This window comes from Stegostoma tigrinum, chromosome 23 (assembly GCF_030684315.1).
Source record: "Stegostoma tigrinum isolate sSteTig4 chromosome 23, sSteTig4.hap1, whole genome shotgun sequence".
Taxonomy (NCBI): Eukaryota; Metazoa; Chordata; class Chondrichthyes; order Orectolobiformes; family Stegostomatidae; genus Stegostoma; species Stegostoma tigrinum.
In genome coordinates, this window is record NC_081376.1 from 38670460 (window position 1) to 38692160 (window position 21701).

General features: G+C 45.1%; 1 protein-coding gene across 1 annotated transcript in view; it reads left to right on the forward strand.

Annotated features, from left to right (window-relative positions):
• Nucleotides 1–21701, forward strand: part of LOC125462590 (ras-related protein Rab-26-like) — a 352335-nt gene that overhangs the window by 182356 nt on the left and 148278 nt on the right. The window contains exons 3-4 of the mRNA XM_048552777.2: nt 15375–15416; nt 20611–20677. Of these exons, the coding sequence (XP_048408734.1) occupies nt 15375–15416; nt 20611–20677 (109 nt within the window). The remainder of the gene's footprint in view (nt 1–15374; nt 15417–20610; nt 20678–21701) is intronic.

A 21701-nucleotide genomic window follows, 5' to 3' on the forward strand; every position in this document is an offset into this window, starting at 1 on the left:
AAAATGGTGGGAAAGAGGAGTTGATGGAGAAGGTTAGCATGATCTTACTGAATATTGGAACAGGCTTGGAGCACAAAACACTTCATTCCAGCTTCTGTTTCTTATGTTTATGGGACAATGTTACGACTGAATCTTATCTACTTTGTTTAAAGTGCACACTGCCCTGAGTTGTTTGGAGGGCTTCTTGCCATAGGGTGAGATTTCCCTCCGTACCCTACCACATACACCTCGCTGACTATGTACCCTGCTGTATACTATCCCTCACATCCAATTGTATCCACACTTTACAATGTGCCATTCCCAGAATAAATCACCACTCATTGGGTAGCTGATAAAAGATGTGGTCTGTCATCAATTGTTGGCAATCTGGTGTTGCCCTCATTGGCAATGCATTGGGACAGTAGCCACATAGCTACAGTGCCCATGGCACTGAGCTGGCATAGCTAGCCCTCTTTCCTGCATTCAACTCCATTCTCTCCCCCTAGTTGCACATACTTTACCTGAGCTCAGATACATCCCAGCTGATGACCCTCTCTCCCCGATTCCCAATAATTACTCACATCTTGTTATTGTCAAGTAGGGAAACATTGCATGCAGGCAAGAATTTGGACAAGTCTAAACATCAGCTTTTTTTGACAGCCAGGAAAAAGGGAATATAGACAAACTGAATACAGGCCACAGTTCACAACTGCAATGCCAATCAAACACTGACATCTTGATTAGAACACACCCATGATAGTCTCCTTCACCCAGCTCTCATCTACAAGAACTGGGTATCGCTCAGGTCCTGTCTGCCTTGTAGCATTCGATACTGCAGAGCTCTATCATCCACATGGATGGCTTCCTTCAGCTCAGTATCGTCACTGTTTTCCTCGGGAGAATGCTTCTGTCTCTCAGTTCCTCAGAATCCAAGATATTGCCGCATTGCCTGTTCCAGTGGTGCTGAGCACAACTCACCAGGATGGTGCAGCACCCTCAGTCCTGAGTATGCTGGAGGGTGTCATTCCCCCCCCCCCCACCCCGCACACCAACAATAGACCGGTCCAAGCTGAGAAAATAGACCTTCAGCCGTTGTATCACCTGTCACACCATGGCCCTAATCATAGCATGTGTGCCAGCTTGTTAGAGGTGCCACATTGGCTGAGTGAGCTACATTTTCAATGCAAAGGGAGCGCCTCCTGCACTCCAACCTCCTGCCCATTCCACCTCCATCCCGTAACATCGAGAGAATGGCAAATGATTGGAGGGGACACTGTCCTCTCCGTCACCTGAACCCTGGCATTGTACCTTAATGACACCCACCATGATCCTTAACACTAGCCCCCACCACGTCTCCAATTGAAGGCCATGATTGTGGTCAGCTCCCAATAACCAGCCCCTCTCGTAGCCTATGCTGCCCTCCAATACTGTTCCTCATTCACAGTGCCACACAGGTTGATTTCATCACCATAAACATCCTTGTTCCCACCTCTATATGCACCTCTACTTTGTTTCCACAACTGTGACTTCCCCAACCCTCTTGGCTGTGATGCCCCCATCGCTCCTATAACTCCCTGTCCAACCTTCCTTAGTGATTGATAAATAGACAGCAAGGTGGCTCAGTGGTTAGCACTGCTGCCTCACAGCGCCAGGATCCAAAATCGATTCCCCCGTCGGGCAACTGTTCGTGTAGAGTTTCTGTGTGGGTTTCCTCTGGGTGCACTGTGGGTTGGTTATTCCAAATTGCCTCCTAATGTCCGGGAATCTGCAGTCTAGATGGGTTAGTCATGGTAAATGCAGGGTTAAAGGGAGATGGTAGGGGGGCTAAGTATGGCTGGGATGTTCTTCGAGGGTTGATGTGGACTCGATGGGCTGAATGACTTGCTTCCATACTAGGGATTCTATGATTCTATAATTCTGTGATGACCCACATGTCTGACAGACCTTAACATGTATCTCCCAGACATGTCTGACCAGACTGCTGCCATTGTATCTCCTGGATTGACGAGACATGATTCCCTTGCCTGTTGCTGCTGGCCCTATGGAACTGAATGTTGCCCACTCCCCAGATTGCAGTCAGACAGATCCCCTGACAGTGAGCATCCCCAGCTGATGATGACCATGGTCAAACCATGCCACTGTCCATGGACGAGGGGTGTATGTGGTTGGTGCCCAGAGATTGTGGCCTGAGATATTTTTTGGAGCTGGCCAACACAGATGCTCCTTCCAGCCAGCAGTGAGCTCAAGTCTCTGCTCTGACCTCCAAGCCGAGATTTCTTGACATCTATCTTAGTTGTTCCAATTGGTTAGAAAGGAAGTTGAATATTAATGAGGCAGGTTGAGCCCTCAATAAGGCATTTAACAAGCTATAATCCCTCTACATTGACAACATTGCCCAGCGAGAAACATTCCAAGGTGATGATGGTGGAGAAAGGCAGCGTCTGGGCTCCTGTGCCTGAGGCTCGTCCACTCTGTCTGCTTTTCTTTATTTTCTTTTCTTTGTCTTCTTTTCTGTTTTTTGTTTTGCTTTCTGGTTGGGCTGCTACTTACCCCTCGGGCACAGCTTGGTCATGATGGCATTGACCAAGATGGTGGCACGAAGGTAGCTTTGCCAGCGTCCAGAGCATAGCAGGACTCTGGCAGCAGCGTCGAGGAAGCGACTGGCAATGGTACGAGCATGGGACCTGGTATTGGTTGGCAAGGCATGGCCCGTGGCAAATGGTGGTGCCTGGGGAGCAGCAACTTTGATGTTGTTCGGGCATGGTGCTTGCAGTGGTGGGACGGTTATGGACTCCATTTAAACTTTAACCTTTTGGTATTTTATTATTCTCAAACTATTACAAATGGCGGTGGAATCATGACGACAGTTGGAGCTTCTTGCTGTCTTGTACTGTATTTTTCACTGTAAAGTGTGCTGTAAAATCATTCATTAAAACTTGCTGTGCCACTTGGCAAAAGCATAAAAGATGGAGTGAGAGGCTCCTGATATCGTAACTGGCCTCACCACGATTCTCCCACAAATCATACCATTACTGGCATTGCTCACACTCCGATAAGATGTCACCCATTGAATAGCAATTTATGGTCACATGTATTTTCACAAAAAAATTATAGTGAAAAGTTTTCTAAGCCGCCATACCGTGGCACCTAAGTTAATGACAGAAGTCATAAGTAAGAAGAGAAAAGTGAAAGCTCATCATCAAAACTTCTCTTGGATTTGGGGTGTGCCAGAAACCAGGCCAAAACCACCAAACAGGGCCGGGCTGAGACAGGGACAAGACTTCCATGTTGGGCCACTGCAAGATCCAGAAGCTGCCTTTGAAGCCAGGATGAGACCTCCGTGCCAAGAAGAAACCTCCATGCCAAGACTAGACCTTCATGCCAGATTGCTGGAATACCTGGAAGCTGCCAAAGAAACCTCCATGCCAGGACAGGACCACCAAACTGGGCTGAGACCACCACGTCAGGCTGAGATCGCTCCTCCTGAACAGGACTGCCACATCGAGAGACCACTCCACCAGGTGCCTGGTCTGTACCCCCATTCGAGACCGCTGGAAACCAACTCATTGCAGAGCCTGGTCCTGGACCAGGAGAAGATGCCTTCTGCCAAAGTCATCAAAGAATGTAAGGTACTATAATAAATGGAAACACAAAATAAAAGCGTAGAAAGAAAAAGAAAGTTAAAGTGAAAGAAAAGTAAAGAGGACGGTGTAGATGGGATCCAGGCTCCTAGCCTAAGGAGCTTGTGCATTGTACAGCTCTACCGCCATCTTAGAACCATCTTATTAACTGTCACCAACTTGAAGACATTGTATATATTTTGCCAGTCAAGTAAAAGTCAGACAAAGAAATTTTTACTCTTATACCCAAAAATGTGCAAATAAAGTAATCAGGACATGGAAAACTAGCTTTAAGTTTGTTCTCCTACTATCACACAAATAACCCCCGCTGTCTTGTTGTTTACTCTTTCATGTAGATATGCTAATAGATGCGTGTTTAGGTGCTTGTTTCCATTTCCCGCACTGCCAGTATCTCTCCTTGCCCCATTTCTTGTTTTCTTCATAGCAAAAGCCTCAGTCATGCCACTTAAGGGTTGTTAAATATATCAAACTGTGTCAGCCTGACAAGATGAGCTCAAAACAGCAGTATTCATGACGTGACCTACTTTGGGAGTTAAGTGCTTCCACACTTGACCTGCAGGACTGCTCCAACAATGCCTTCTGCTTTTAATAAATGTGCACTAAAATGTGACTGTCAGCCTAGTCCTAAATTACAAAAAAAAATTAGAGGCCAATTCAGCTTTTAGTGGACTGTACAGATGAAGAACTAAGTGTGCTTTGAAAGAATATTTCTTTGAGTGAATTAGGATTGACAGTTAATTTCTTCCTTCAATGGATGACAATTTACTTTTCACAAAGTGTGGTAGGAGACTTGAAATATTGGTATTTCAATTAATCCACATCCATAGTTATAAATTAGATTGATCCAGTGAGTAGATTGCCTGACGTCTTTGGATGTCCACTGAGAAGACCATGAGAAATAGGAGCAGAATTGGGCCATTCAGCCTATTGTGTCTGCTCGCCATTTAATCATGGCTGAAGTAGCAGCAGAGCTTATAACTGGCTTCAGCACCCCGGTAAAAGGATCTGTGTGTGTCCTGTTTTGTTCATTGATCCACTCTGCCCATTGGTGGCAGATGGAGTTTAATGCAGATATGTGCGAGGTGTTGCACTTTGGTAAGACAAACCAGGGCAGAACTTACACAGTTAATGGTAGGGCCCTGGGGAGTGTTGTCAAACTAACAGACCCGAGGCTGAATGTACGTAGTTAATTGAAAGTGACCTTTTTGGTATACAGGGTGGTGAGGAAGGCATTCAGCATGCTCGCTTTCACTGGTCAGATTACTGAAAACAGGAGTTGGGATGTCATGTAATGGCTTTATAAGCCATTGATAAGGTCACATATGCAGTACTGTGCCCAATTCTGCTCATCCTGCTATGGGAAGGGTGTTACTAAACTGTGTGCAAAAGAGATTTCCAAGGATGTTGCTGAGACTGGAGAGCTTGAGTTATGAGGAGGGACTGGATAGGCTGGAACTTCTTTCCTGGAGGAGTGAACCTGTAGAGGTTTATAAAATCACAAGGGCATAGATATGGTGAATAGCCAAGGTCTTTTTCCCAGGGTAGAGGAGACCAATACTGGAGGGCATAGGTTTAAGGTGAGAGAGGAAGATTTAAAAGGGACCTAAGGAGCAATGTTTTCACACAGAGGGTAGCACATATACAGAACAAGTTGCTAGAGGAAGTGGTAGAGATGAGTACCATTACAACATTTAAAAAACATTTTGAAACATTTGGATAGTATATGGATAGGAAAAATTTACAGAGATGTGGACCAAACATAGGCAAATGCAGAGGCAAACATAGACAAAGGCAAACATAGTTCAAGAATCTGAGATATATAAGGTGTAGAGCCGGATGAACACAGCAGGCCAAGCAGCATCAGAGGAGCAGGAAGGATAACGTTTTGGGCCTAGACCCTTCTTCAGAAATGGGGGAGGGGAGGGGGTTCTGAAATAAGTAGCGGGGGGAGGTGGATAGAAGATGGATAGAGGAGAAGATAGGTGGAGAGGAGACAGCCAGGTCAAAGAGGCGGGGATGGAGCCAGTAAAGGTGAGTGTAGTTGGGGAGGTAGGGAGGAGATAGGTCAGTCCAGGTGGGATAGACAGGTCAAGGGGGTGGGGTGAGGTTAGTAGGTAGGAGATGGGGATGGGGCTTGAGGTGGCAGGAAGGACAGGTTAGGGAGGTGGGGACGAGCAGTTCTGGTTTTGGGAGGCAGTAGTGGGAGGGGAGATTTTGAAGTCCACATTGATACCATTGGGCTGCAGGGTTCCCAAGCGGAATATGAGAGTTGCTGTTCCTGCAACCTTCGAGTGGCATCATTATGGCACTGCAGGAGGCCTGGGATGGACATGTCATCTGAGGAATGGGAGGGGGAGTTGAAATGGTTCACGACTGGGAGGTGCAGTTGTTTAGTGCAAACCGAGCGGAGATGTTCTGAAATGCAGTCCCCAAGCCTCTGCTTGGTTTCCTCAATGTAGAGGAGGCCACAATGGGAACAGCAGATGCAGTATACCACATTAGCAGATGTGCAGGTGACCATCTGCTTGATGTTGAAAGTCATCTTGGGCCTGGGATGGGGGTGAGGGGGGAGGTGTAGGGGCAGGTATAGCACTTCCTGCGGTTGTAGGGAAAAGTGCCGGGTGTGATGCGGTTGGAGGGGAGTGTGGAGTGGACAAGGGAGTCACGGAGAGAGTGCCGGTAGGTGCATCCTCAGTGTCTGCAGTGTTGGCCTTGGAAATGGAGGCAATGGCATCAGCCGCGGTGTGGATGGCGTTCGCTGTCCCGGAAGTGGTGTACCCGGCGGCCAAGGATGTGACATCATCGTGGTTGCTCTAACAGTGGCCACATGGCCAATGGTGGCGAGCACATTGTGGGGAAGGCCCTGGGCAGGGTTGGGGATTTGGGAGGTGGAGGAAGCCCGTTTTGGCTGGTAGGCACCAGCAAGTTTACTGTACTTAACGGTTTTTTGTGTCCAATAAAGCTGAGTAGAATCGAGAGTTCAGGTTGCAGATCCTACGAAGAATAAAAACCTGGTTGGCATTGACAACTTGGGACACAGGGCCTGTTTCTGTGGTGAATGACCCTCTGATTATGAGAGAGTGATTTTCAAATTCTCATCCCAATGTTTCAATGCTGTTTCAAGCCTTTGCCTGTCCCTGTCTTTCTGAGTTCCTCCCACTGTTTGACTGCTGCCTCTTTCAACCTGCCCTTCCTATCCGTTCTTTTGCTATCTAGACCCTTAGCTATGGAATTTGCTCCATTTGCCTATCCATCTCTCTCATCCAAAAAGTTGCTGAGGTTAGTCATCAGTGAACACTTGGAAACTGAAAGTGCTGGTTTTTTTATTCAATGGGTGTGTTAGAGGATGGGGGACCAAGATGGGGTGATGGAAGTAAGATTTATATCTGTTTGACTGGGATGTTTTGAACTGAATGGCCCTTCTCCTTTTCTTGTGTTCCTTCTAATATGCGTCCTAAAACCTACCTCTACACCCAAGCTATTGGCCATTTGTCCTAATATCTCCTTTTGCAGTTTTGTGACTGATTTTGTCTGTTGAGACTTTTTTGACACAGCTTGGGATATTTTACCATGTTGAAGTTTGGTAAAGATCCAAGTTGTTTTCGGGAAAAAAGCCGAGTAGATCTTTAACAAGAGCAAAGTCATTCTAACAGGAGCAGAGAGCAAAGTGACGTGCACCATGAGCCTTCTGTGCGTATCTCCCAGTTACCTGTCTGCTCTTTGTGTAGCAGTGAAAAGAAAGAATTGTTTCTGGCCGGAGTCCAGCGGAGAATGATTTTTTTTGATGGACCTATTCTTAACCAGGAAGGCTTTGTCCTCAGCATCAGAAGTGCAGTCGCTGTTATGCGTTATTTGTGATGCAGTGTAATACTTTGGAGTGCTGCATTTTCAGAAGTGCCATCTTTCAGATAAGAATTTTAAAACTTGCTTGGCCAGATGGGACAGATCCTGCAGCAGTATTTCAAATATCACAAGAGTTGGTTATCTGGTCATGACCATCTTACCCTTTGAGGCACATCACAGAGTGCACATTTAGCAGCTGTGTGACCTAGATTACAGCAGTGATTACACATCAGATAAAGACAAAAGTTGGCTGTGGAGGTCTGGTGGTTAGGGAAAACATCGTATAAATGCAAGTCTTTATCGTTACTAACAGTGGCATTGAGTACATAGCACAGGGTCAAGGCCATTTGCCCCAAGATGCCTATGTTCCACCTGAGCCTGCTCAAAATACCTCTCATCTTACCACATCCGATCCTTTCTCCATAAATCCCCCTTCAGTCTATCCACCTTTATCCATCCATTGTCTCAATTCCTGCACTCACCAAGATAGCAAGTTCCATATTGTCACCACTCTTTGGGAAAATAGTTGTTCCTGAATTTATTTCATTCACAGGATGTGGGCGTCACTGGCCTATTGCCCTTATCTATTTGCCCAGAGGGCAGTTAAGAGTCAACCACATTGCTGTGGGTCAGGAGTCACGTGTAGGCCAGTCCAGGTAAGGATGGCAGTTTCCTTCCCTAAAGGACATCAGTGAACCAGATGGATTTTTCCAACAATCGACAATGGATTCACAGTCATCATTGGACTCTTAATTCCAGATTTTTATTAATTTCTAATTCTGCCAACTGCAGGATTTGAACCCGGAGCTTGGAACATTCTGTGAGTCTCTGGATGGATAGTCTAACAGTAATATCACTATGTCCTGAATTCCCTGATGGGTTTATTAGTAACTATTTTTTATCAGTTTGTTAACAAAGAACAATGCAGATGCACCTTGCCAATAAAATGGTGCAAAAGCCACTCCTAAATAAGATGAATTTGCAAATGGATGTGCTGTTATTGCTGGAGCTCCATGCCTCATTCTGATGAGCAGAAATGAATATTTATTTGCGTTCTTTTACTGTGTGATAAGGGACAAATGGCTGACTTCAAACATTCACCCTGCATCTGTCACAGAAACAGCTTTGAATTGCATCCAAAGTAAATTATTCATATCTTTACAATGACCTGTTTGCACACATGCTACAATAAGTATTTGCAAAACATTAGTTAATGGAGGCTGTTGTTCAACAACAGCAGAAGATCAGTAGTGCATTGTACAGGCACTGTTCTGACAAGCCTCGGCCAACTTCTTCCACATTAACCTTTCATTCCTCAAGTTACATTGATTAAGTTTTGGTTTTTGAAAGAAAGGTCTCCAAACAGGTTTCCAACCCTGTCACTGAGATAACAAAGTGTGGAGCTGGACCTAGGCCCTTCATCAGAAATGGGAGTCTAGGCCCGAAACATCAGCTTTTGTGCTCCTAAGATGCTGCTTGACCTGCTGTGTTCATTCAGCTCCACACTTTGTTATCTCGGATTCTCCAGCATCTGCAGTTCCCATTATCTCCAACCCTGTCACTGCTCTGAAACACCAATCATTAAAGTAAAAATGGATCCGCTGTGACTGTTATTGTAATGCACTATGCCCCCTTAATCTTTCTTAGCCTGTCTGTTTACCTTTGGCCAGGCTCAGCACACAATCCTCCTTTCTACTTTCCTCTGGAGTGGTGGGGAGAGGAGGTAGAGCTGGATACCGTCAGAGCATAAGGGAAAACTAACGCTGTGTTCTCGGATGTTCTTGCTAGGGAGCAGCATACAGATAAGGGCAAGGAGGAGGACAAAGATGGATCCATGGGTGAGATGACGCCATTGGTAATGCTGTGGGAGCAGGCAGAGATAGATTGCAAGGGATATTCTGGTTATATTTGGATAGATCAGAATGGAACAAAGTGAGAGCAGTTGCACCCAACTGGATGAGAAGGAAGGGAGGTTGGAGAAGGAACCACATCTGAGGCTACAGACAGGCCTAGAGCGATGAGGAGAGCTGGTTCACTTTCGTCACAGTAACATGCCAATGGTGACTTTGACAAGAGCCATTTCGGTTTGGTGTTTGCTGAGGCACGATGGGCTCATATTTGGCCCTGAGTCTGAGAGATGTGGAGCTGAAAACGTGGTGAATGCAGAGACAGGCGTATGTGAGCGTTCACAGGGATTGTGTGCATGCCACTTTCTCGGCACCATCCTGCCTCCTGAGCGTCCTATCAGAAGTACAGCATGGGGTTGCAGGGTCCCTGAAAGTAATGGCTAGCCAATTAACATAACTAAATTCCTTAGGGAGCCAATTGTCCAAGGCCAACTAGAGTTTTCCAGCTACAATGCTGAGCCCACTTTTTAATACTAAACTTATAAAATTCACAGCAAGCGTCGTTTAACATGGGAGGGCCTTCCTTCTTTCTCTCCCTCTCTCTTATCTGAACTGCTTCTGAGCTGGATGATCTGCAATTGGCCAGTTTGGAGAAATCGCTGTTGCTGGAAAAACTCAGCGGGTCTGGCAGCATCTGTGAAGGAAAGAACAGAGTTAACATTTTGGGTTCAATTTCTTCCATCCTTGATCTGTGTTTGACGTATTTATTCTGCGTACCCTTTTCCAATAAAATTCCACCCATCATTAGTTGAACACCCAGCATCTGATGTTAGGGTAACTGGTCTGTCCTTCACTGTTTTATTTTCCTCTCCTTTTCATGTCAAATAGTGAAATTACATTTACCACCATCCAATCTGCAGGAACTGCTTCAGAGTCAATGGGATTTTGGAAGAAGGCACCAATATACCATGCATTTCCAGGCATCCGTTTACCCATACTGCCAAGAACGTTGGCCTGTTCTCAGGAAGGGTCACCAGACCCAAAATGTTAACTCTGCTTTTAACTTCACAGATGCTGCCAGACCTGCTGAGCTATTACAGCAAACTTTGTTTTTGCTCTTAATTTAGAGCATCTGCAGTTCGTTTGGTTTTTATTGGGGAAGTCACTGCCTGGGCACTGTCAGTGACATAGTGCTGACCTCTGTTTGACCCCTCATTTTACCACAATGCTGCACTCCTAGCCACAAACCCAAATTTCGACCCATGGTCTCTTGTCCACTGGAGATTCTCAGAGACAGGAAAATGCAAGTTGGGTTAAAAAAAAAGTTCAAGAGACAACAAAAACAGAAAACACTGGGAAATCTTGTTATCTGTGGAGGGAGGTCAGAATTAACATTTCAGATCCAGTGATATTTCCTCAAAACTGATTGAAACTGGGAAAAAGCTGTTTTTTTAGGCAGAAGGTAGGGTATGGGAGAGGGGGTAAGGACTAAACGATAGGTGGAGATAGACCTCAAAGGGAGAGAAGAACAATTGGACAGACAGAGGAATAGATATTGATCAGGCTGTGAGAATGAATAGCTACTAATGGGGACAATTAGTGGCTAACCATGGATTGTGTGTCATGGCAGACCATGTGATAACAAGGCCTGGTGTGTGGGGATTTGGGGTAAGGACATGGGCAAAGGTGCCTCAAGCCAGGAAATTGTTAAACTCTATATTGAGTCAAGGGACTCAATTGCTCAAGAGATAAGGGTTTCGCTGGCTAAGCCCAGCAATTGTTGCCTGTCCCTAATTACCCTGAGGGTAGTTAAGAATGATCCACGTTGCTGTGGCTCAGGAGTCACATGCAGGCCAGATAAGGACAATAGATTTTCTTTCCTGAAGGATATTAATGAAGCAGATGGGTTTTTACAACACTTGGCGGTGTCGACATTGGGCTAACTTTTGTTCTAGACTTGTTTTATTAAATTTAACTTCCAAAGTCCACAATGGTGGGATGCAAACTGATGTCCCTAGAACATTAATTTGGGGTTCTGGATGACTAGTCCAAGACATGACCACTACACCACCAGCTCCCCTCCTGTGCCCAGTGAAGCCACATGCGGAAGGAATGCATCTTGTTTCATTATTTAATAAGGGACTGTTCGCTCTGACAGCAGGAGATTGCAGGATAATCTGGCTGGCATTAGGATAAACACTGCCCATACCCCTGCTGCCATTGCGTTACTGCCACTTTCTGACAAGCTGCCAGCTGATACAAATAAATGACTGGTCTTTGACAAAATTGGTTCAGCATTTTTCATGAAAGTCAGACACAGTGACAACAGGCCTTTAGGGAGCAAAATGAAGAGGGTTTTCTCCATGCAAAGATTTGATGGAAATCTTTCCTTCAAAGGCAGCAGATGCTGGGTGTTCAACTAAAGATGGATGCAATTTTATTGGAAAAGAGTACGTGGAGTAAATATGGCTCAACACAGATCAACACAATTTGAATGAACACTGAAGCCTGCTTGAGAAGCTGTAGATCTGACTTCTTCTGTTCCTACGTTTAAACTTTGAGGTACTTGGCGCCACTGTGGAGACAGTGAGCTAACCTTTCAGGCCAATGGCCTTTCATGCTCTCTGCGTGTGACTGGCAGCTTGATCCATTGTGCATAATACCCTTGTAACATGTCAAAAATCTACTGAGGACAGATGGTGAGATGGACAAATATTTTAGAGATCAAAGTGATTTCCAAGGCCCTTAAAGTTCCGCAGATGGGAGAAAATTGCTTCAAATTGAACTTGTCCTATTTATTGCAAACTGACAGGAGCAGAGTTTATGAGGAGAGCCGTGCCAAAAGATACTAATCTCGCGGTGGCTATTGCTAAAATACACCGGGGAAAGTATCAATGGCTATAGAGGAGGAGACTTTAATTGGACTTTTTTATAAAGCTGCTTTTTAACTGGTGAATAAAGACTTGGATAGTTGTCTGCCTGTTAAAGGTGCTTTTGCATATTGCAGTTGGAGGGAAAAATACTCCCAGAACACCATGTGATTTGAATGATTAGCACATGATATGATATTGTGATCTGGTTGTTAATAATCTCCCTTGGGCAGCTGATGGCTAAGTGGAAATCATCCACATTGAAACATTTTGCTTTCCGCCTCTGATGAAAGATGAAAGGGATTGATTGCTCCAATGCTGTGTGTCTAAGCAAAACGCTCCTTTTGTTCAATTTTATGTGAAGCCACAATTCCTTTCCAACTGGTTTCTGGAGCTCCTCTGCTGAATAGATAGCCTTTATTTCTTTTATTATTACTTGCATTTAGTCTTTTACAAAGTAAAGTTTTTAAGGAAGGGTGCATTTTTCATCACAGTCACCATGGAAAACCTCTGGAATCTGGATATACTTGCCAAAGCCTCGACAATGTGTAGGGTCTATGTGAGATTTTTTACTTGTATTGGTGGAGTCACTCACCCCAAAATGCTCCGAATGTCTCAGGCTGAGAGGCATGACTGCAGTGCCCGATATCTACCATGCAATTGACCCATCAAAAGGTGACTTTGTCATTTTCATTGCGCATTTTCAATCTTTGCGTATTTGGATGGGGAAAAGTTAGTAAGCTGAGACCATATCAGGACCATTGCACTGCTTAATGTCTCAAATGTACTCACTTAACAAAGAGTGCAGTTTGACTCATTGCAATAATGCAAAATTAATGAACCTGCTAAGCTTCTCTGTATCTTTAGCGCGTCTTACTTGATAAAATAAAGTGATTCCTAATTACCCTTCTACAGTCCCCTGCTAGCTTGGCTAAAGCTATGATTCACAACTCAGTTTTAAAAAAGGTGATTGATTATCTGCAGCCCTTTCTATTCTCTTGCTTCCTTGCTGACAGGAAATTGGGCTTTACTCCTGACCTCTCTGCGCTCCTGATTGGTCAACAGGGCTGTAAATTCAAACTGGGCCTAGCACCTTATTCGTCCCAAGAGGCCCCGGGATTAAAAAAAAACAACTATTGTTTCTGATTGCCAGGGATAATGCTCTCAATCGGCCTTTGATGCACCGTGTAATGTTCCCGGTGACTTTTGCAGTGCAGTGGTAACGTCCCTACCTCTGAGCCAGGAAGCTGGATTCAAATCCCAGCTACCCCAGAGGTATGTGACAACATCTCTGAACAGGTTGCTTGGGAAAATATCTTGGTAGCATCCTGCTTCTGAGCCAGGGGTTCTGCATCCATGTCTCAATCCAGGACTTGTTAGCCAAGGAAGATGTGTTCATGACAATGGCCAATGCTCCCAGTCTGTACACCAGGTGGGAGTGGGAGAGATTCCTACACAGCCATGTCACAAACTGAAAATGGGAGTCTCCGCCATCACTATTTGTGGATGGGGATTATGGCATGTAGAAATGTTGCCACGGCAACATGGTCTGGTTGGATGGTGGAGTGGTTGTTACATCAGATGGCTGGATGACTGGTGTCAATCAGATTAGTAATAATAGCACAGGGTTCAATCCCCATTCTGGCAGCAGTGGAGTCAGGCCCTGCCTCCTTACCTTCCCTGTGGCACTCGGTCAGATCTGCCTATGAGCAGACAAATGAAGAATGGCCTCAGTGTCTGATTTTTAAGATGCCTATGACCTTTCTTTTGAAACAAATGGATTTGATTTTAAAGTGGAATACTATTACTCTCTTCAAGTGAATATCTTTTATTTAATTCATTGACAGGATTTAGCCATTATGATCAAGGCCATTATTAATTCTTTAATTATCCTTTCATGGGATGAGGGCGCCGTTGGCTAGGACAGCAATTATTGCCCAGAGGGCAGTTGAGAGTCAACCACATTGCTGTGGGCCTGGAGTCACATGTAAGCTAGACCATGTAAGGGTTGCAGTTTCCTTCCCTAATGGACATTAGTGAACCAGATGAGTTTTTCTTATCCCCCACAATTGGCAATGGATTCATGGTCATTATCAGAATCCTAATTCCAGATATTTTTATTGAATTCCAATTCCACCATCTGTTGTGGCAGGATTTGAACCCGGGTCCCCAGAACATTATCTGGGCCTCTGGATTAACAGACCAGCGATAATACCACTAGGCCATCATCTCTCCAAATTAATTGCTTATCCTTTATTGAACTAAGACTTGCATGAGTTAGGAGTCAATCACTTTGCAATGAGCCTGGAGTCACATATAGGATGGACTTGATCAGAACAGTTAGTGGTCTGCGGAGACATAAGAGAATCAAATCTGTTTTTATTACAGCCCAACTTGAGTCATAGAGTTGTACAGCACAGAAACAGAGTCCTCAGTCCAATTCATCATTTATTGGTCAACATCACTGACACTAGTTTTGGATTCCAGCACTTTTTTAATAACCTGACTTTAAATTCTCCAGCTGTTGTGGGATTTGAACATATATTTCTGCATTATTGGGTTGTACCCTTCATAAATAATGTAATAACAGAATGATTGTGCCACCACATCCTGAGTGGTAACGGGCCAGTGGTAGGATTGTGAAAGAATGGGAGCAGATTGGCTGGTAGTCCTTTTTCATTTAGCCCAAACTAAATCTGATTTTAAGACAATCTTTGTCCCTAGCAACAACCAACGACTGCATTTATATTGGACCTTTAAAGTCATAAAACATCTTAAGGTACTTCAGAGGAGTCTTTTGAAAAGTAGTTGACACTGGGCTATGCATGTAAAGAAATATTGGGCTGGTGATCAAATGTATAGTGACACAAGGGAGGTAAGAGGGAGAGTGAAAGGTTTGGGGAGGGAATTCCAGAGCTTAAGTTATATGTTTCTGAGGCAGGTCCACTAATTGTGGAACAACTACAACTGAAGGAGATATCTCAGAGCGATCAAGTCTGGAAAGGGTCTCAGGGCTTGGGAGAGGTGGGCACCTTGGAGCAATTGAATCTTAACCAGGCACCGAGCCTGGAACTAATGAACAAACACAAAATCACTAAGATTGGTCAGCTGTTGCACAAAGTGCATTGTTACTTTGAAATACAAACATGGTGTAAGAAACAAATCAGTTTATGTTCTCCTCTTCTTTCTTTCAGAATAAAGTGTTGAATGTGGATGACGTGAAAGTTAAGCTGCAGGTATGTTTGACCCCTGACCTCTTACCTCTGCCCTCCCCATTCAAAACGATGAGGGAACAGAAACTTTCCAGCATTCGGTGGGATTAATTCATTTTTAGGCTCAACCAAATTAAAATCTGTTTCAAAATTACTCAAGTGGGTGATGTTCCAATTTTGCTCATCACAGCTGACAACCACAGTTTGTAAAAATTAAACTCAATGGGCTCCTTGTATGTTTGTGACTGATCTTAAAGCAAAAAAACAGCATTTTAAAAAGCCTGGCAAAAATGTGGGAGCTGCCGTGACTCAGCTGGTAACACTGTTACTTACAAATTGGAACAAGATGATTGTTGTTGTGTCAGGGAATGGCTCTGAAAGTGTTTACACTGAATTGGTTCCACACAAACTGAGGATGTCACACGGTCTCTGGGATCTTGTCGGAGGCAGGAGAGGTAACTAGTCAAGGTAACTTACACTTTTTGCTGTCTTTCCAATAACTACCTCTTGTTACGTAAGGCACTTGTCTATTTTTGTTGAGATACACCAGTGCTTTAATCTCTACTGCTGATACTTAGTCAGTACTTGAGAGTCAGCATAGAAAGGAGAATTTGTGGCAGCACTCTATTTAAACCATCCCGAAACCAAAGCAGTAGTGGGTACAAAACCTACTAGGACCTGAGCATAAAAATGAAAACAAAGGTGATATCTTTTGGATAATAAAATGTGAGGCTGGATGAACACAGCAGGCCAAGCAGCATCTCAGGAGCACAAAAGCTGACGTTTCGGGCCGAGACCCTTCATCAGAGAGGGGGATGGGGAGAGGGTTCTGGAATAAATAGGGAGAGAGGGGGAGGTGGACCGAAGATGGAGAGAAAAGAAGATAGGTGGAGAGGAGAGTATAGGTGGGGAGGTAGGGAGGGGATAGGTCAGTCCAGGGAAGACGGACAGGTCAAGGAGGTGGGATGAGGTTAGTAGGTAGATGGGGGTGCGGCTTGGGGTGGGAGGAAGGGATGGGTGAGAGGAAGAACAGGTTAGGGAGGCAGAGACAGGTTGGACTGGTTTTGGGATGCAGTGGGTGGAGGGGAAGAGCTGGGCTGGTTGTGTGGTGCGGTGGGGGGGAGGGGACGAACTGGGCTGGTTTAGGGATGCGGTGGGGGAAGGGGAGATTTTGAAACTGGTGAAGTCCACATTGATACCATTAGGCTGCAGGGTTCCCAGGCGGAATATGAGTTGCTGTTCCTGCAACCTTCGGGTGGCATCATTGTGGCACTGCAGGAGGCTCATGATGGACATGTCATCTAAAGAATGGGAGGGGGAGTGGAAATGGTTTGTGACTGGGAGGTGCAGTTGTTTGTTGCGAACCAAGTGGAGGTGTTCTGCAAAGTGGTCCCCAAGCCTCCGCTTGGTTTCCCCAATGTAGAGGAAGCCACACCGGGTACAATGGATGCAGTATACCACAATGGCAGATGTGCAGGTGAACGTCTGCTTAATATGGAAAGTCATCTTGGGGCCTGGGATAGGGGTGAGGGAGGAGGTGTGGGGGCAAGTGTAGCATTTCCTGCGGTTTCAGGGGAAGGTGCCGGGTGTGGTGGGATTGGAGGGCAGTGTGGAGCGAACAAGGGAGTCACGGAGAGAGTGGTCTCTCCGGAAAGCAGACAGGGGTGGGGATGGGAAAATGTCTTGGGTGGTGGGGTCGGATTGTAGATGGCGGAACCCAAGACATTTTCCCATCCCCACCCCTGTCTGCTTTCCGGAGAGACCACTCTCTCCGTGACTCCCTTGTTTGCTCCACACTGCCCTCCAATCCCACCATACCCGGCACCTTCCCCTGCAACCGCAGGAAATGCTACACTTGCCCCCACACCTCCTCCCTCACCCCTATCCCAGGCCCCAAGATGACATTCCACATTAAGCAGAGGTTCACCTGCACGTCTGCCAATGTGGTATACTGCATCCACTGTACCCGGTGTGGCTTCGTCTACATTGGGGAAACCAAGCGGAGGCTTGGGGACCGCTTTGCAGAACACCTTCGCTCAGTTCGCAACAAACAACTGCACCTCCCAGTCGCAAACCATTTCCACTCCCCCTCCCATTCTTTAGATGACATGTCCATCATGGGCCTCCTGCAGTGCCACAATGATGCCACCTGAAGGTTGCAGGAACAGCAACTCATATTCCGCCTGGGAACCCTGCAGCCTAATGGTATCAATGTGGACTTCACCAGTTTCAAAATCTCCCCTTCCCCCACCGCATCCCTAAACCAGCCCAGTTCGTCCCCTCCCCCCACTGCACCACACAACCAGCCCAGCTCTTCCCCTCCACCCACTGCATCCCAAAACCAGTCCAACCTGTCTCTGCCTCCCTAACCTGTTCTTCTTCTCACCCATCCCTTCCTCCCACCCCAAGCCGCACCCCCATCTACCTACTAACCTCATCCCACCTCCTTGACCTGTCCGTCTTCCCTGGACTGACCTATCCCCTCCCTACCCCCCCACCTACACTCTCTCCACCTATCTTCTTTTCTCTCCATCTTCGGTCTGCCTCCCCCTCTCTCCCTATTTATTCCAGAACCCTCACCCCATCCCCCTCTCTGATGAAGGGTCTAGGCCCGAAACGTCAACTTTTGTGCTCCTGAGATGCTGCTTGTCCTGCTGTGTTCATCCAGCCTCACATTTTATTATCTTGGATTCTCCAGCATCTGCAGTTCCCATTATCTCTGATGTCTTTTGGATGCCTGTCAAATCAAGGCTCCCTCATCCTTTTCAGATGTGGCCAAAGTCTCCCACAGCACAAGACCAGGGCAATTTTTCCCACTGCCCAAGCCAATCAGTTTACCTGAGGAAGATGGTTAGGCTATTCTCGCATTACTGTATGTGGGATCATGCTGTGCATAAATTGGCTGCCTATCTCAAAAGTGATATCACAGAAGTGACTACATTTCAGTGATACTTCATTTGCGGTAAAGCTATTTGGGATGCCCTGTGGCCGTGAAGGTTGCTATAAATGCAAAACTTTTTTAAAGAGTGCTGCCGTATTTTCCCTGCTAAGTCATTGCAGTGAAATTGAGCCCATTTTCCACACAGTGTGAGAGAGATCGGGAGATGGAGGAAAGGGAGCATTCCACATTGATACTTAGCAGGAAAAGGAACATGTAGATTTCTCGTTGGGATTGTTCGTCCAAGAATTAGTGTTGAGGAGGATTGTCCAGGTAGAGTTTTACAGGGCACCAAATGCACATCATCCCAACTCAAGCACTTTCAGAATGAACTCGTGTGCAGTGTCAGGGTGAAGCCTGGCCTGCAGGAAAATAGTCATCTGAATGCAGACCCTTAACAGGGTCTGAGAACTGCTAAATAATTGATAAAGCCACATTCTTGGATATCGTCAAGCAACTTTGGCGAAGGTTTTCAAGTCCTTTTTTTACATAAAGGGACCACTTCTTATTGTTGGTTGGATATTGTCTTTTCATGGAATTCAAGTTCTCTTTCCTGACTGTCTTTAAATTAAAATCCATTTCTCCTAAAGAGTTTGTTGCTTTAGTGTTGGAGTTGAATGCTAGCAGCTCAGAGTGTAATTTTATGTCTTGGGATTTGTATGGCGCAGCAGTAAACAGAAAAGTTAACACTTGTTAGAATCTGTTGTCAGACGGTAATGGCTGAGAATTGTAGCATGCATTACGCTATGTTCCCCATAGATAACAGTTCAGAAAGCAGAAAGGATGAAGCTCTCCATTATAAATGGGCTCTAAACCTTTTCCCTGCCATCAAAGCAATGGATTATGTAATACTGCCTAGAGCTGACAAACCCCAGTCACATTATTCATGTGTGCGATACTGTTCAAACATTTCATCAAGAAGAGAGTGGCTGCCTTCCATTCTGTAGCCTATTGAGGTGGATATTGACCGTTGACATTGATCTCAGATATACTTCAAACAAACAAAACTTTCCTATTAGTCACACTCTCATTATCTAAGGTGTGTGCCAATGAGATTAGAATATATATTTGATTGCTTGAACATTTAAATTGCAGGACTCTGAATATTCAACATGAAAAATTATGATCATTATCTAATCAAGCCTAACTGAGATCAATCAGTAAATTTACTAGATTCAGCAAGTTGATTTCTGAATTTGCAGTGGGCTGGACAATTTGAAATCATGAGAAAAATGTCTCGAATGGCTGAATGAAAATTGGTCACATCCTAATGTGAATAACACTGCTGGGCCAACATAAACAGTGTAAAATTGGTCAATTAAGACAGCATCAGAATTATCTCCCTGTACATTAAATATAAGGAAAAGAGAGAATCGAGGGCTATGGAGATGGTGTGGAAAGGTGGATCTAAGATAGGAAATCAGCCATGACCTTATTGAATTAGGGAACAGGCTTGAAGCACCAAATAGCCTACACTTGCTCCTACTTCCAATGTCTGTACATATTTAATAAAGACCTAAAGGGCCACGTCAACTTGTAAGGAGCCTTATCCATCAAGAATGAGTTGAGAAGGATTAGGATTGCACTGTTCATGATTTTCAAACCGTTCTTACTTATTGCTAATGCAACAGAAACTTAAATTGTGGCTTTAACATTGAAGCATGCCCAGTGGTGTCGATTTTCTGATGCACAATCTAAGAAAAACAGGGGGTGAAAGAAGGTTAGAGACGCTGCTTTCCGAAAAAAAGGACTTGGTCAAAGATTTAGGGTTTAGGAAGGGACTTGATAGATGGAGAGAGGCATCCATCAAGGTACATTATCAATGTGCCATTGTATAGCTCCTGCCAAATTGTTTGCTGCATATTTTGGCTGCATGTCCCTGGTAAATGAATAATCTGGCGACGTAGTGGCAGTATAAGGATGTGGCAGTTCAAAAAGAAGATCTAATCTACCAGTGATCATCTTAAGCTAGCACTCCTGATATCCTGTGAACCAGTAACAAAAATAGTGTCACAGAAACATCCAAGTGATATCATACATAGATAGCATGACAGAGCTTTACTACCTCCGATCAGTCTTACACTGCTTTTGCTCTGCTGGTGTATGTCAAATATGACAGCTCTTTTATACGTGCCCTGATGTAAAATAGCAGATCGTGATGGTCAGGAAAGTGAATTTGCATCAGTGATAGAACGCTAGATGAAAAGCACTGATCTTTCAACAGGAAACTCCACAGGAATAACTCATGTGTTTATAACATAACTTTGTTTCTGATTTCAGATCTGGGATACAGCAGGACAAGAAAGGTTTCGCAGTGTGACTCATGCTTATTACCGAGATGCTCATGGTAAGGATTACTGCCACGTGTGAATATGTCAGTAATTGTGTTTTGGAAGTGCATTGAGCTTCCAGCACAGAAAAAGGTCATTCTGCTCAACCATCTATGCCTTCATTTATGCCATCTCTCATCTTCCTTGCAGCCCTCTTCATTTCATCCTATCACGTGGTAATCCAGCTTCCCTTAAAGTGCATCTGTGCTAATTACCTTAACACAAGGTGACCAAATCTTAGGGAATAAAATAAGGGACACTTTCAACCATAGGGTCATGGTAGTCAGAAGGCCTTTATGGCTGGGGTGGGGGGAGGTGAGAGAGAGAGAGAGAGAGAGAGAGAGAGTCCTGGTAGCCAATGGCTTGCGTAAAACAATGAGGCAAGGACAGGAGAACAGATAGTAGGAACTGCTGATGCTGGAGTCTGAGATAACAAGGTGTGGAGTGGGAGGAACACAGCAGGCCAGGCAGCATTAGACGAGCAAGAAAGCTGACATTTTGGGTCTGGACCCTTCTCCAAACTGGGTTTTAAAACACTTGCAAGTACTATCTTCTAGGGAGCTGTCCCTGATGGGCGATGGACATCCTCTGAAGATAGCACACATTGCCATTATCGCCGTTTTAAATAAAAACGTTTTGACAACTGTAGTGATTGGGACCAGGTGGACCTCGACCAGAATGTTCTTGATTGGGGGTGTCATCCTGGGCCAATCAGGAAAGCCTGGGCTGACCAACATAACCAGGAGATTAGAATCTCGGCAGTTGAGGACTAACTCTGAGCTAGCTGCCTACAGCCAGGGTACTGGGCACTAGTAAATAAAGGGTGACTTGGTGATGGGACCCTGCTTCTGTACAATTATTTTAACAATGCTAGTTCTTAAAAACGCTAACTGCATCAAAGTGTGGAAAGGGTAATGTCATGGTCAGTTGAACCTTAGTTGTTTATTTACATATGGCGGATGGCTGTTGATTTTGACACCTTCTATTCTATAGGGGTGAACTTAGGAATGAGTGAGAAGGCAGTGGGCTGAGCACCTGCCT